General features: G+C 36.4%; 2 protein-coding genes across 5 annotated transcripts in view; one reads left to right on the top strand and one right to left on the bottom strand.

The window, feature by feature from the left end:
* The window catches only part of LOC309694326 (dynein axonemal heavy chain 8-like), a 37,191-nt gene extending 25,982 nt beyond the window's left edge, over positions 1-11,209 (bottom strand). For 3 of the 4 annotated variants that reach the window (XM_082514331.1, XM_082514332.1, XM_082514334.1), the window contains exons 1-17: positions 10,891-11,209; positions 9,493-9,604; positions 9,258-9,392; positions 8,045-8,129; positions 7,596-7,747; positions 4,119-4,302; positions 3,860-4,023; positions 3,444-3,620; positions 2,421-2,534; positions 1,703-1,810; positions 1,503-1,604; positions 1,256-1,402; positions 972-1,169; positions 668-744; positions 450-549; positions 247-366; positions 25-160 (exon numbers count right to left, since the gene is read on the bottom strand). In XM_082514331.1, the coding sequence (XP_082370457.1) occupies positions 25-160; positions 247-366; positions 450-549; positions 668-744; positions 972-1,169; positions 1,256-1,402; positions 1,503-1,604; positions 1,703-1,810; positions 2,421-2,534; positions 3,444-3,620; positions 3,860-4,023; positions 4,119-4,302; positions 7,596-7,747; positions 8,045-8,129; positions 9,258-9,392; positions 9,493-9,534 (2,041 nt within the window). In that variant the 5' untranslated portion in view covers positions 9,535-9,604; positions 10,891-11,209. The remainder of the gene's footprint in view (positions 1-24; positions 161-246; positions 367-449; positions 550-667; positions 745-971; positions 1,170-1,255; positions 1,403-1,502; positions 1,605-1,702; positions 1,811-2,420; positions 2,535-3,443; positions 3,621-3,859; positions 4,024-4,118; positions 4,303-7,595; positions 7,748-8,044; positions 8,130-9,257; positions 9,393-9,492; positions 9,605-10,890) is intronic. The other variant, XM_082514333.1, reaches the window with a different exon arrangement.
* Positions 11,210-11,450: 241 nt separating this feature from the next.
* On the top strand, positions 11,451-15,096 carry calr3b (calreticulin 3b). The gene is made up of 9 exons (XM_082514336.1): positions 11,451-11,619; positions 12,002-12,103; positions 12,416-12,619; positions 12,710-12,804; positions 12,913-13,122; positions 13,218-13,331; positions 13,439-13,582; positions 13,669-13,761; positions 13,884-15,096. The coding sequence occupies exons 1-9, from the start codon at positions 11,523-11,525 to the stop codon at positions 14,094-14,096; spliced, it is 1,272 nt and encodes a 423-aa protein (XP_082370462.1). The 5' UTR covers positions 11,451-11,522; the 3' UTR covers positions 14,097-15,096.
* Positions 15,097-15,362: the final 266 nt, after the last annotated feature.

Here is a 15,362-nt window from a genome sequence, read left to right as displayed (position 1 = left end):
TCAATATATTTAATTTAAGCCAACCATGATTCATCTGCGATACTTCCTCGAGCCATGCTTGGTGGTAAATACACTCAAACTTTACTAACGAAGCTGCAGTCTGATTGTACATTTTGACTGCATTTCGTCCCTGAGGACTGAGCAGGATGTCCGAGTTTTCCTGTTTAGGATGACAGAGTGAGGCAACATTAAAATCTTTCAGTGCTAGTAGCTTTAAAATGTTTGCTGACAGAAATCTAGCCTTACTTTTATGTGTAACATGGGTTCCTCTATTTTTTTGAAGAGGTGCCTGGCCCAACCAATTCGTCCAGCCACAGGAGGCATGTCCCTAGCAAGTGGAGGGTTGTCTTTGTGGTTGCCATAGTGCTGCAAAGGAAGTTTGTAAAACAAAATCTGTGCATTTATATTTTATTTTAAATGGCATTAGCGAATAACAATAAAATAGGTACCTTTCTCACAAACTCTACTTCTGAGACATAACGCTGAAGAATATGACTCAAAAGATGGGGAACGTGTGCGTTAATGCAGGGAATGTTCAGCCTCTGGAAACTACAAATTTAAAAAAACAAAGTAATAACAAATCATTACAGTATTTAATGTTATATTTCTAATATAATATTTCCAGTGATATATTAAATTGCTTAAAATATCATATATAGACACTTACCGCTGTATCAGGTGAATGGCACGCTCAGATGTCTTCACATGTGAGAAGCATGAATTCATAAAAGTCTGCAGCTGGTTCTGTAGAAAAGGTAACAAATGTAACCTTCATTAGTACTTTATCATGTTTCAGTTGTGACCATGTCTTAATGAGTGATGTCTGTGATTAGTGGTTTTGTGTATATGTAAATTCTTTGCAGGTCTCTGAGAAAACATCATCAACCCTTATGATGCTTCCTGATTTAAACAATGCACAGGAAAACAGCAGCTACATGTTTTAGGCATAATGAGTACACAACTATACATACCTCAATGTAACAGATTTGCTCTGTAAACTTGACAAAATCTGCTTCAAATTCAGCACTCCTTGGAGCCAACATATCATACTGCTTTCTTTTCAGATTCATGGCTATAGTGTTGAACAGTCTGGCTAGACTCTCAATGCCCTCAATGTTGGACTTGTTAAGTGATTCAAATGTCTTGAACACTGTGATTATTTGTGTGATCTAGAAAAAAATAATGCTTACTGTTATATGGCAAAGCATTATGACAAGACTGACATACATATTTTAGGAATTAAAATAGACCGTACCTTTTCAAGCTGCTTGCAGAAGTTGGAAAACTTCAAAAAAATTTCCATCTCTGAAACCTCAAAAGGCCTCTTTCCAGGTGCAGCCATTGTTTCCATCTTTGTTGTCTGGAAACAAGACTTATATTCCTGGTACAAGGAGGTACAGTGCTGCAAAAGACAAAAGATTAACAACAGCAGAAACTGTGTACTGCTGCAGTCATGCCTCTGTAATAACACTGATGTGTACTAATCACAGTGTAACAGTCACCTGCACTTTTGTGATGATGCTATCAGCATCTTGGTCCCATATGAGACGTTTGCCATTGTCAGTAATGTATGATCTGCACATTGTAACCATCTGATTTGTGACCTAGAAGAGTTTTCAGTATCACATGTTGTACAAAGGGAATTGGATCTTAAATGTTTGTTCTTTGAATGAAATGAAAAAACCCAACAAAGTAAACTTACTTTGATGAACAGTGAAGATATAGTTTCACTCGTGTTGTAGTACAGTGAAACTCTGAAAATCATGTGAATAGTACTGATGACATTTTGCACATTTTTCATCATGGCAACCTGAAATGACACCAAGTATAGTCACATTATTTATAATATATTGTTTGCTCTGATATAATTTGTATTTCTTAAGTTTGTAATGAACAACTTTACTGTACAAAAATTGAACTATTAACAGGCTATTATCCATATTTATTTAAAAGAAAAAAACAGTATGTAAGATGGTCACTAATGTATAGTACATGGACTATGAATTGAATACTAGCGTTGTTTCTAAGTGAATAGTAAATAGGCAATTTTTGATCATTTTGTTGTGATGTAGTCTGGGGCAAATAAAAGACTATTTTAAAACCTGTCAAAGACCTCCTGTATTCAGTGCATAGCAATAGCTACTCAGAATTTTGCATTTGTTTGTTATTGCCTTCATTTGGTAAAAAAGACCATACTTTTCCCCCCAACACTGTTGGTTTACAGCCTGAATGCTTTACAATTTATATACATGTCTTTAAATAGCTGTGTATGCGATATAGGTGCTTTCATACTTGGCTTGTGCTTTAACATCAGTTCATCAACAAAAACACTGTTTGGCTCAGAGGTAAAACTTTATTTAATACTAAAAATTCTAACAATTGCAAGTTCTTAATGGAAAGGAATTGTTGACTGTACATACCGGGTCACTGATGTAGAGAGGTTGAAGAACTTTCTCCAGTGTGCTCAGGAATTTCACATTGTCTTTTGCCTCATTGGCACACCTTGTTATCCTAGTATCCAGCTTCCGCCACATCTACAGAGGTACATGTTTATGACAGTGATGAAGGTAACAATATATGTTGTTTATTGTAAATGTTTGTTTATTGTTAAATGTTTCAAGGAGTAATTTAAATTTCTGATTTTATCATAATTATTATTATTGTTAAATTTTTTAACATATTTTTTGTACATAAAATAGAGGCAATATCCCCTGAATTATATGGTCACGATGCAAAATACACAAATCACATTTATGGATCCATGATACATCATAGAACAGCGAAAATTAGTAATTACTGATCATTCAGGAATAATCTTACTATTATATAATTTGCATGTAATTTTTATTATATATATCAAATAGATTCAGTTTTTCATATTGCATCTATGCACACAGTGTTATAGATGCAATATGTCTGAAGGTATTCATTTTTAGATTTCGATATTGTTATTGTTATACCAAAGTTATTATTGTATACGTGGGCCTAATGGCATCATAAAAACAGAATAATAACTAAATACTAAAATACTAAAAACTGTGTAGCACAAATTATTTTTTAGTGAGGAAAAACGCCTATTAGTGTTTGCCTCACTTTCATTGTTCATTGTTGTTTCATTGTTATGTGTGGAGGAGCTGTCTGACACCAACCTACAATAAAATGTTTCCCTTTGCTGATTTTAGAACATGAGATTTTTATTGAAAGAGTTTTATTCATTGAGCATATGTTTGAAGTGACCTACTGACTTTGCATTTTTGGACACATGTGAACAAGATTAGAAATAGGTATATCAGAGGTGTGGTAATTAAAAAAATTATATCGTGCAACAAATAATGTTGTTACAGTATACCAGTATATACATTATACTGCCAAGTATTATCTTACATTAAACAGTGGACATAAAAAAATACTATAATAGTGTGACTGACACTGAGAATGAGTACCTTTACAGTTTTGGATCTGCTAATATGGAGCACCATCACCGCTGTCTTGCACTTTTGGCTTTTGATGTGAGTGATGATAGAGTTGAACCTTATAGACATTCCTTTCCAGTGCTCTAAGTCACTCAGTGGCCCTTCTGAATCAGCCCCTTTTCTCAGCTGATCACTCTCTATGAGGACCTGATGTACACCGAAAAGGTTACATTAATTCAGTCAGTACTCTACAGCAAGCCACTACAGCAAGTTTTTCTTTTCCTTTTTTTCCTTTTCAGTCTCTTCTTTCATTTCCTTTCTCTCATACTAACAAAATATATACCATTCATTTATGAAGTCATCATCTCTGGCCAGTAAACTGTATTCCTTGAAGCCACGGGTTCATAGGCTGCACTTCACTTGTGCGTTTGAATGATTTAACAAACCTGCTCAATTTCCTTGCACCACTGCAAAAGATTTTTTTCCAGTTGATGGACCATCTCACAGTTGGCAGCTGCAGTTTTCATATCATTTAGGCTGGCCAGTTTAGAGAAGTCAATATGTGTGAATGTAGTCAGATGAACAATGTACTTGTTGCTTATATGGATTTCTGCAGGACAAACATAACAAAGTACAAAATTATTAAATTATTAAAACCAGCCATTTAGCTACAGTATGTTGTTCTGAAGAAGCATTTTTTTTTACCTTCTAAGGAGTCAAGACAGCGTTTTATTGTGTACATTAAGTTCTCTTTACATTTTACTCCATGTCTGGACTCTATAGTGCCCCAGTTTTGTGGTGCATCGAGAGCAGGCAGTAGAAAGTTGTAAGTGTTCCTTATTCCTTTCAGGAGGCCGTCTCTGGCATCAACTACTGCAAAAAAGATCTCCTACAAAGTATGGAGACAAGTCACCCATAACGTCATAAAAACCAAAGCCAAAACATCTGTGATATAAATCAAAGTATTTTAAACAGATTTATTTTCTACAGTACAGTTACATTGTAAATAGGTGTGGACGTCAGATTGTTTTATAATGTTAGTGAAACGGTTGGATGTCAAATGTGACCTCAAGATTTAAAAATATGTTAAGGAAGGAGGGTTAGATCATATTAGCTTTTTCCTAAACTAATACAGGGAATGCTGAAAAGTGACAAGTTTATTATGTGATGTTTATTATGTGAACACAAGAATTATTATGTGAACACAAGAATTATTATGTGGATGCAAGAATTTCTCCGCCATGGGATCAATAAAGCCTTATCTTATCTTACATAAACTGCTCAAAAAATAAAAGGAACACAAGAATAAGACATCCCAGATCTGAATGAATTAAATATTCTTATTAAATACTTTGTTTTTTAGTAGTTGAATGTGCTCAAAAATCACACAAAAATTATCAATGGAAATCAGATCACGCTCAACATTAAAGTGGAAAAACACACAACAAGCTGATCCAACTTTGATGTACTGTCCTTAAAACAAGTCAAAATGAGGATCAGTAGTGTGTGTGTGGCCTCCACGTGCGTGTATGATCTCCTTACAACGCCTGCGCATGCTCCTGATGAGGTGGCGGATGGTCTCCTCAGAAAGTTCTTCCTAGACCTGGACTAAAGAACCCGCCAACTCCTGGACATTCTGGGGTAGATGGAACGAGACATGATGTCCCAGATGTGCTCAATTGGATTCAGGTCTGGGGAACGGGCGGGCCAGTCCATAGCATCAGTGCCTTCATCTTGCAGGAACTGCTGACATCCACATGAGGTCTAGCATTGTCTTGCATTAGGAGAAACCGGCATATGGTCTCACAAGGGGTCTGAGGTTCTCATCTCGCTACCTAATGGCAGTCAGGCTACCACTGGCGAGCGCATGGAGGGCTGTACGGCCCCCCCAAAGAAATGCCACCCCACACCATTAGTGGCCCACTGCCAATGGAGTCTGTTTCTGACTGTTTGAGCAGACACATGCACATTTGTGGCTTGCTGGAGGTCATTTTTTAGGGCTCTAGCAGTGCTCCTCATGCTCCTCCATGCACAAAGGTGGAGATAGCGGTCCTGCTGTTGGGTCTGTGGTCATCACCTGCAGAACCACTCCTTTATTGGGGATGTCTTGCTAATTGCCTATAATTTCCACCTGTTGTCTATTCCATTTCTACAACAGCATGTGAAATTGATCGTCAGTAAATGTTGCTTCCTAAGTGGACAGTTTGATTTCACAGAAGTGTGATCGACTTGGAATTACAATGTTTTGTAAAAGTGTTCCCTTTATTTTTCTGAGCAGTGAACACAAAGACATATAAAATGCACACTTAGGTTTTTAAAAATAATTTCCAACCCAGATCCTAAATCATGTCTGTATGTCCAATGAAAACTACCATATTGCTGTCCTGTGAATTTAAAACACTTTATTGTGTGTTTAAATTGGATTTTTTTCACAGATAAACCATTTTCTTTCAGCATATAAAGAAAATTCTGACATCCGCTTGGAAGTAAGTGGGACTTTTATTTGATATGTTTTATATGTTCTATTGTGAATAAAGTATGGGCTTATGAAACTAATGAGATTATGATTTCTGTTTAATTTACATTTTACACACTGTCCCAACCTTTTTAGAACTGGAATGGTTATAAAATCACATATCTATATTATATATATGGTTGTTAGGTTGTTAGATATGATTTTATAACGATTTATATGGAAAAAATTGTACATTTTGTTTAAATTTATATTAAAAAAATATTAGTTTTTTTTATACCATTCCGATTCTAAAATGGTTTGGACAAATGTAAATAAAAACACAAATCATAATATTATTAGACAGTATCTCACAAAAGTGAGCACACCGCTCACATTTTTAAAAAATATTTTGTCATATCTTTTCATGGGACAGCATTGAAGATATGACACTTTGATACAACGTAAAGTAGTCAGTGTACAACTTGTACAACAGTGTAAATTTCCTGTCCCCTTTAAATCAACACACAGTCATTATTGTCTAAACCTCTGGCAACAAAAGTGAATACACCGCTAAGTGAAAATGTCCAAATTGTGCCCAATTTGCCATTTTCCCTTCCTAGTGTCTCAGGTGCAAATCGGAAGGTGTGTTGAATTTGGTGTTCAATCCAACTTTATTGATAAAGTACTTTAAAAACAACATGATTGACTAAAGTGCTTCCCAGTAAAAAACAGTAATAAAAGTTAAAAACCATACATTAAACAGACAAAGAAAATTAATTAAGTGTAAAATAAATGAATGAATGAAAAAAAGATCAAATAAATCGGTAAATATTGAAACGTGAATAAAACAGACAATATAATAGACAATAAAGAAAACTAACAAAGTAAAGAAGATTAAAAGCAACCCAAAACTGATTAAAACTGACTACAAGCTGACTCTGGTACTACAACAAGAAAGCCCGCAAACAGTTTGCTGAAAACAAGCAGACTAAGGACATGGATTAATTGTGATCTGATGAGACCAAGACAAACTTATTTTGTTCACATGGTGTCAAGGATGTGTGGCGGCAACCAGGTGAGGAGTACAAACACAAGTGTGTCTTGCCTACAGTCAAGCATGGTGGTGGGATGTCACTGTTTGGAGCTGCATGAGTGCTGCTTGCACGGAGGAGCTACAGCTAATTGAAGGAACCATGAATGCCAGCATGTACTGCGACATACTGAAGCAGAACATGATCCCCTCCCTTCAGAAACTGAGCCACAGGACAGCATTCTAACATGATAACATCCACCCATCTCCATGATGTCATCATGGAGGGGTGGAAGAGGATTTCAGTGGCACCCTGTGAAGCTCTAGTGATCTCCATTCCCAACAGAGTTAAAGCAGTGTTGGGATGGCCACACAAAATATTGACACTTTGGGCACAATTTGGGCATTTTCACCGAGGGGTGTACTCACTTTAGTTGCCAGCGGTTTAGACATTAATGGTTGTATGTTGAGTTATTTTGAGGTGGCAGCAAATGTATACTCTTATACAAGCTGTACACCGAGTACTTTACATTGTATCAAAGTGTCATATCTTTAATGTTGTCCCATGAAAAGATACAATAAAATATTTACAAAAATGTGAGGGGTGTACTCACTTTTGTGAGATACTGTATATGGATATTTTAATTATATAATAGTTATAGAAACAAACCACCATACAAATTCAGTACCCTCTTACCTCATGTACGTTTTCAGAATTCACAGCTATGTCCTCTCTTGTCCGTATAAAGTAGCAGCAAATACCTGTCAGGGATATTTGGGACAAATCGGGCATAAACAGCCTCAGTGTTTTTTCTCCTTTTACAGCACCAGGATATGAGCGACCACACTCTGCAATAAAATATAAATAATTTTGGAAGAAAATTAAAAAATGAAAATGACACATAAAACAGATCTTAATTTTTTCTGCTAAAACTAGGATATTTCACCAGCACAGGGATAAAATCATTAATGATCACATGAACTTGGTAAAAACTCCAATTATGACTGGCCTTGAAAATCAGAAAAGTAAAATACTCTAATCTTAGTTTGTTTTAAATTAGTGGTCAGTATTACTTAGTATGAAATAAAAAAAATAAGCAGGATAACATGTGACAGTCAAATACTGGAGTCGAGATTTATTCCAACCTGGTCCTGGCGCTGCAGATTCTTGATACACAAAGGAAATGGTTTTGCAACCTCCTTCGGCAAAAAACTGATCAAAAGCAGCCAGCTATTCATGATAAAGAAGGAAAAAGAAAGACAAAAAATTGTGAAATGAAAAATGTGTAACTGTATAATATCAGATGTGTTTAAACCATAATTGCCATATCAACATAGACAATATAACATGTGAAATGAATGAGATGTTTTGACTTTTGCGTGTTCCAGTTGTACTTGCAGCAGCCAAAATATACACTTCTGATTATGATATTTTTTGCTTTTGATATTTTGCTTCCAAGGAGCCAAATGCTCATGTATTTTTTTAAGGTTGCCTTGAGCAATAGTTCTCCAGACTTTCTGAAAGTCTTTTCAAAGCTTTTCTGTTGACATTGACTGTCTTCTCTAGTCAAGTCCTTGCATCAGACCATTTTCCGAGAAACGATTTCTTTGTTTGTTGATCCCTGACCTATGAATCACTAAAGGGTAAAAGACTTAACTCAGTGGATGAACCAGGACTGTGTCTATACATAATAGACGACTTAGACGACATAAAGAACCGATTTAAAATTGTATGTTTTGTTATTATCAGCCTGTCCAAAAACACATAATTTTTGGACAAGGTTTGACAAGGATACAATATTTTTTTGCACCACCTATTTGATTCTCAGTGAACTATTAACTGAAAACTTGGTCCTTCAGTTAATCTATCTATTTTTCACTGAAGCCTCAACAGAAATGGGATCAGTAGAAGGATGGCTGTCAAGAAGCTATTCTTAATTAAAGGAAACAGGGAAGAAAAGGCTAAGGTACGCAAAATTACACAAAAACTGCTCTGAAAATCAGTGGCAATAGGTTTTACAGAGTGATGAATGATAAATATGAAATGATTAAAACTGTTGTTAGTATCTACGGCAATCAGGAGAGCGGTACAACGGTGAGTGTCCACAACCTGTAAAACACGGTGCAGGCTTTGCTATTATTTGGGCATACAGTCAGTGGTGTCGGGATCAAAATTGATGGAATTATAAACACAGAAAAGTAATCTCTGATTGCTGCCATGCAATATCATCAGAAAAGTGATTGACAGTGGCTTCTTTTTTCAGTATATCAATCATCCTAAATACACTGCCAGTGCAATAAAAGTATATCTGGATAGAATTTTGAACATACTTTGTCAAAGTATATGGGAAAAACTCACAGAAGACGAATCTAAAATAAACTCCTCTACATCTGTTGGCGATAGGGCCAGTCTCTCAGCCAAGATGTCAATGATATACTTGTGTGCAGGGGTGAGGAGCTTTTTTCGCTCTTCTCTTGCCTCCTTATATTTGGCCTGAGAAATACAATAGATGTTAATTGTAGTAATTGTAACTGCTCTGACAACAAAAGTGGTTGATGTCAGTAAGGTTTCATTAAACCCATTATCAATTTACCTGACATCCAGCCTCGTTTGTATTTTGGCTAACTTCTTCCATCGTATTGTTTGGCAGGAGGACTCGCCTCCTTGATGTTTGAAAAACTCAGTGACTCTTCAACTTATTCTGCCTGGAGAAAAAAAAATTAATGAAATGTTATGAAAATCAATAACTAACTAACTCCAAAGTAGAACACAGTGAAAAAGTATTTGCCTCTTCCTCTTTTTTTTTTGCATATTTGTCACATTTTCATGTTTCAGGCCATCAAAGATTTTTAATATTAGACAAAGATAACCCGTGTAAATATACAAAGCAGTTTTTAAATTATTTTATAATTTATTAATAGAAAAAGCTATCCAAACTTCATTTTGTGGAAAGCTTAGATCAATTTCACTAGTTCCTCCCAGGCCTGCTTACTGTCAGACCATTTGAATCATTTCCATTTAAGAATCTGTCTGACAAAGATGAGATAAGATAAGATAAGATAAGATAAGATAAGATAAACCATTTTTAGTCCCACACGTGGGAAACTTTTTGGTTACAACAGAGAGTACGTTTAAGTTTAAGAGCAGTATAAGTTAAGAAAAACACAACAGAATAGGATAAGATAACCTAGAATAACATACTATACAACAACAGTAAAGTACTATATACAATAGAATAAAGTGAATTTGGCTAAAAGATATCAAAAAAAGCAAGATATCACTGACATCTGTCAGTCTGTAATGGGTTACAAAGCCATTTTTAAGGTTGTTTTTTCTTCTTCTTAACTTTAGTGAGATTCATTATCCACAAATGGAGAAAACTTAGAACAGTGGGGAACCTTTCAAGGAGTGGCGGGCACAGCAAATTAGTTCAAGACCTCACTTGCTTCAGGCAGGGTCAGGGTCAATAATAACAAAGAGACTGAACAAAAATGGCACCTATGGAAGAGTTTCAATGAAAAAAAACCACCGCTGACCACAAGAACACAAAGGCTTGTCTCACATTTACCAAACAAAAAAAACAAACAAACGACACAAACATTTAAAAAAAAACATCCTGAAGAGCCACAAGACTCTTGTAAAATACATAGTACATTTTTTTGAAGGTTTGTGTCTCATTACATCTGACATAAAACTAATGTAGCACCATTAAAGGAAAATCACACACACTTGGTGGTGGTAGTGTGATGGTCTAGGGCTGAGCAAAGTATTAATTAAAATTGTATCAGTAAAACAGAACTGTTTTTCAATCAAAGTGGCACTGAAGATAATATAATTAATAAAACGTTCTTCTTTCTTTAGTCTTTTAGCTTTACTGCCATCTGAACGAGCTAACTGGATTATTTATTACAAGTTGGAGACTTGTTATCGAGGTCATATCTTACTTATATAATTCTAACCTTTGATATATATATATATATTCTGCCCTTACCAAAGCGTGGTCATTCGAGAAATGGTAGCTTTCTGTTGGGCACATGTTTGTGCCAGTTTTGTTTTAAGTAAAAAATAGTATTTTGTTTCCCGTTTTACAATCGTGGAAATCACTTCCAAGTCCTGCAGTCGTTATGAGCCGTTACTGATACCTGCTGTTAACGCAACAGTTGAAACGAGGTGTCACGAGCCCAACCGTTACCACACGTTATAAATGTTAATATTCACAGTAAACGTAAAACACATTCTCAAAGCGTTTTTCATAGTTTGGGGGGACTTCTTGTAGTCGTATTGCTGACCGTCCTCTTGAAACACATCAGATAAATAAACATTCACAAGACAGTCATTACTTTACACTCTTTATTTGTTATTACCACCCTCTACAGGGTGGTTCCCGCACCAACACGACCGACATAACTCAAACAACAACTGATCTTGGACCAGGCTACGGACAGGACATATGTTTCGTGGTCTACTGTGATTGGTCCAGCCACACCGTCTGTTTGTCCAATAGCGGGTAGACATCTGTTCGCTGGAGCAACTCTAAAATATTCCCCTCTCTTCCTCCTGCACAGTCTTTTTGCTGTCCTGCCCGGCGACGCTCCTGCAGAGCTGCTGAAAGTTGAGCTGAAAATGGGGAAAATGCAAGTCTTAGGAGTAATTGCAGTAATATTAGCAGTGTACTGTGTACATGCGAAGATTTACTTTCGGGAAGAGTTTCTGGATGGTGGTAAGTTGTGCAGAGAATTTTTATAACTTTGCAAGGTTAGCACTTCACTGCCTGTTAGCTTGACTTTCAGACATCGTTGTGTCACAAAAATTGTTGTCTAGACTGTGAGTCCTCTCAAAAATATCACCTTTCCCCGTTAAATAATCAAAAGTCCATTGATAATTGGCAACATTCATTAAGGTCGAAGGGAGCAGACGTAATATCGATATCAGTTAATAATCGTCGTCCAAGTTGCAGTTAGTGAAACTAAATTTCGACATTGACAATTTGTCGTCGCATCTACAATTACTGGGAAATTGTGAGACGATTTTCATGACGTACCATGCTCTATTGGCCCGGTAGTGTTAATCCTCAGCAAACTTACTGGTTGTTTTCTGAACAGATGAATGGAGAAGTCGCTGGGTGAACTCCAAGCACAAGTCAGACTACGGAGAGTGGAAGCTCACGGCTGGCGACTTCTATGGCGATGCAGAGAAAGACAAAGGTACATGTTCGGACTTTCTAATGTAAATCTTCATTACAAAGTTTTCTTTTGATCAAAATAGCGTTTACTGTTGTCCAAATGGCAGCAAGGCACTTGACATTTAATGTGTTCCTGTTTTTAAAAAAAAAAAAAAAAAAAAAAATTCTATTCTAGAAGTGAAAATAAGTCATTTGATCATAATAAGCAGTAGTAATGTCTCGAATAGCTCCTACAAAGTGCCCTCATGTCTGATTTCCATTATGGTTCCTACTTTATGTTTGTTTAAAGCTGAACAAAATATATTTAGTTTTGGTTTGATACTTTCATTTTCAGGTCTGCAGACAAGCCAGGATGCACGTTTCTATGCGGCCTCTGCCCGTTTTGATTCTTTCAGCAATGAGGGTAAGCCTTTGGTCATCCAGTTTACAGTCAAGCATGAGCAGAAAATCGACTGTGGTGGTGGCTACGTGAAGGTCTTTCCTGCGGACTTGGAGCAGACTGAAATGCATGGAGAATCCTCTTACTACATTATGTTTGGTAAGTAATAATGACCTGTGTGATTTACAGTGCTTCCAGCTGTCACTGGATTTGATACGTGTAATAATTAATTTTATTCCTTTCCCCTAGGCCCTGACATTTGTGGCTACAGCACCAAGAAAGTTCATGTAATTTTTAATTACAAAGGCAAGAATAATCTCATTAAGAAAGAGATTAAATGCAAGGTAATTCTTGTGTTTTGAAGTCCATATTTTTAAATGGAAACCTGCTTCTGCACCAAAGGCTTTAGTCTAAACCCTGCTTCTTTTTTTTGTTTTGCTTTTTCTTTCTAGGATGATGAGCTGACCCACCTGTACACACTAATCCTGAATCCAGATCAAACCTATGAAGTAAAAATCGATAATGAGAAGGTGGAATCTGGGAGTCTGGAGGATGATTGGGACTTTCTGCCTCCTAAGAAAATTAAGGACCCTGAAGCCAAGAAGCCAGAGGATTGGGATGACCGTGCCAAGATTGATGATCCTAGTGACGCAAAGCCTGAGGTGAGTAAACTCAGTACAGTCATTCTACCACCTCTTACTTTGCTCTGTGCAAATAGTTGTGTATTTTAACCTCAGTATTTTGTGTTTTTCTCTAGGACTGGGACAAGCCCGAGAATATTCCAGATCCTGATGCTAAAAAGCCTGAAGACTGGGATGAGGATATGGACGGAGAGTGGGAGCCACCCATGATCCCCAACCCAGAGTACAAAGTAGGCTAGAAATTGATCACCAAAATACTTTAATATTAATATATAAAATACTTAAAATGCTTTTAAATTGCATTACTGATAACCCTTTTTAACTTCCTGTATTTCAGGGAGAATGGAAGCCCAAGCAGATTGATAACCCCAACTACAAAGGAGCCTGGGTGCATCCTGAAATTGACAATCCTGAATACAGCCCAGACTCGAACATCTACAAGTTTGACAACATTGGTGTTTTGGGTCTTGATCTTTGGCAGGTGAGACACGGTTCATCTTTAAGGTATGTGGTAGCGGCAGTTGAGCTACAGTCTAACAGTTTTGGTTTTTCCCCCTTCCTCCTCAGGTGAAATCTGGTACAATCTTTGACAACTTCCTGATTACAGATGACGTGAAAGAGGCAGAAGAGATTGGAAAGGAGACATGGGGTGTGACAAAGGTCTGGCCTTATTCTTTTTAACTCATAACTTGTTCATGCAAAGCACAAAGTCTGCCCCTATGAACTACTGCTGTGATTAAAAGACTTGATTTTTTGTTGTTGTTGTTTGTGATTCCTTACAGGAGCCAGAGAGAAAAATGAAACAGGAGCAAGATGACCTGAAACGAAAAGAGGAGGAGGAGAAGAACAAAGAGCAGGACACTGAAGCTGCTGATGATGAAGATGAAGAAGAAGAAGAGGAGGAGGAGGAAGAAGAAGAAGAAACGAAAGAAGACACAGACGAGGCACTTTCAGAAACAGATGAAGAAGAAGGAAAGCTTAAAGATGAGCTTTGAAGGGTTGTTGGCATAGAATTTCTTTGTTTTTTTTTTTTTGTTTTTTTTTTTTTGTTTTTTTGGGGGTGGGTGTGCTCCCTCAGGAACTGTCCTATATTTCCCAGGGGTATTGTGGCTGCTGTGCATCCTTTCCCTGAGATTTGGACACAACCCAGCTAAAGGGTGATTTGCAGTAGATTGGAAGGGGGTGGGGGGCAAATGGTTTGTAACATACTTGGGGTCTTTCATTTTGATCTTAACCCTGAACTGCTGGATTAATTCTAAGGTTTTCCACTCAAAGTACATTCTTTATTTTGTAATAACAGATAATAACTATAAACCGTCACCTGCTGTTTGCTAGATTTTTTTTTTTTTTTTAAGATTCTCTTAAACTAGACCACAGACTGTATATAAGATTAATCTATGCAGTCTGTGGTCTGCATGTCTACTTTTTTGCAAATACCCTCTTTTTTTTTCTCTCTTTTTTTCTTTTAGGGTGTTTGAAAGAGCTGAAAATGTAGTAATTATATTAAATTAAGAACATCAGCTGCTCAGATTTCAACGTTAACTCTGAAACAGAACATACAAAGCATAAACCAAAAGTTGTGACCATAAAAAAAAAAAAAAATATGTGAAGAGACAAATCAATACTATGATGACTTCTTTTGGTTATGTATGCAGCACTGTCTTTTTCTTTTGTCCCCATACTCTGAATTGAATTAATTGATTAGGAATGAATTGATGGGACCTGCATCATATTTTGAAAGTCTGGACAAACCGGTGGTGAGCCCCTGTGTGTGTCTTATTTTTATGGGACAGAATGTTATTGATACCAAAGTTTTTATTAAAAGATTATAACCTTATTGTCCACTGATATTTTGTGTGTGAGAGTTCACAATTTAGAAGCACTGCTTGTGGTTTAGATGTAAATTAGTGGACTCCATGCCAACTGTTTCAAAAAGGAATGTCAAATGAAGTTTCATTTCCTCTATCTGTGAATAAAACTCTCCTAAAGATTCAATTCAATCAATTAAGAAGTTTCTGTTTATATCCAAGCTTGGTATGAATAAATATACTTTTTTTTTTTTTACAGAAAAAGCTGGAAATTTTAAAAAAACACTGTCAAATGCATACTATTTTTTTTTCCTTATTGTTTCACCCAAGAGCAATAGATAAAATATTCATACTGTGAAAGTCACTTCATGTCAAGGAGACCATACATGTTAATGATATCTAGTGCCTGCTTCATTATATCTTCCCCAGAAAAAATTCTGGACAAGTATAGAA

This window comes from Aulonocara stuartgranti, assembly GCF_965226115.1.
Source record: "Aulonocara stuartgranti genome assembly, chromosome: 18".
Taxonomy (NCBI): Eukaryota; Metazoa; Chordata; class Actinopteri; order Cichliformes; family Cichlidae; genus Aulonocara; species Aulonocara stuartgranti.
The sequence above is the reverse complement of the archived record's forward strand: the minus strand, read 5'-3'. Positions and strand labels throughout refer to the sequence as shown.

Coding starts and splice junctions, on each gene's coding strand:
- calr3b (XM_082514336.1), top strand. CDS start 11,523: ATGGGGAAAATGCAAGTCTTAGGAGTAATTGCAGTAATATTAGCAGTG. Junction 11,620..12,001: donor GGAAGAGTTTCTGGATGGTG/GTAAGTTGTGCA, acceptor TTTTCTGAACAG/ATGAATGGAGAAGTCGCTGG. Junction 13,583..13,668: donor TGGGTCTTGATCTTTGGCAG/GTGAGACACGGT, acceptor CTTCCTCCTCAG/GTGAAATCTGGTACAATCTT.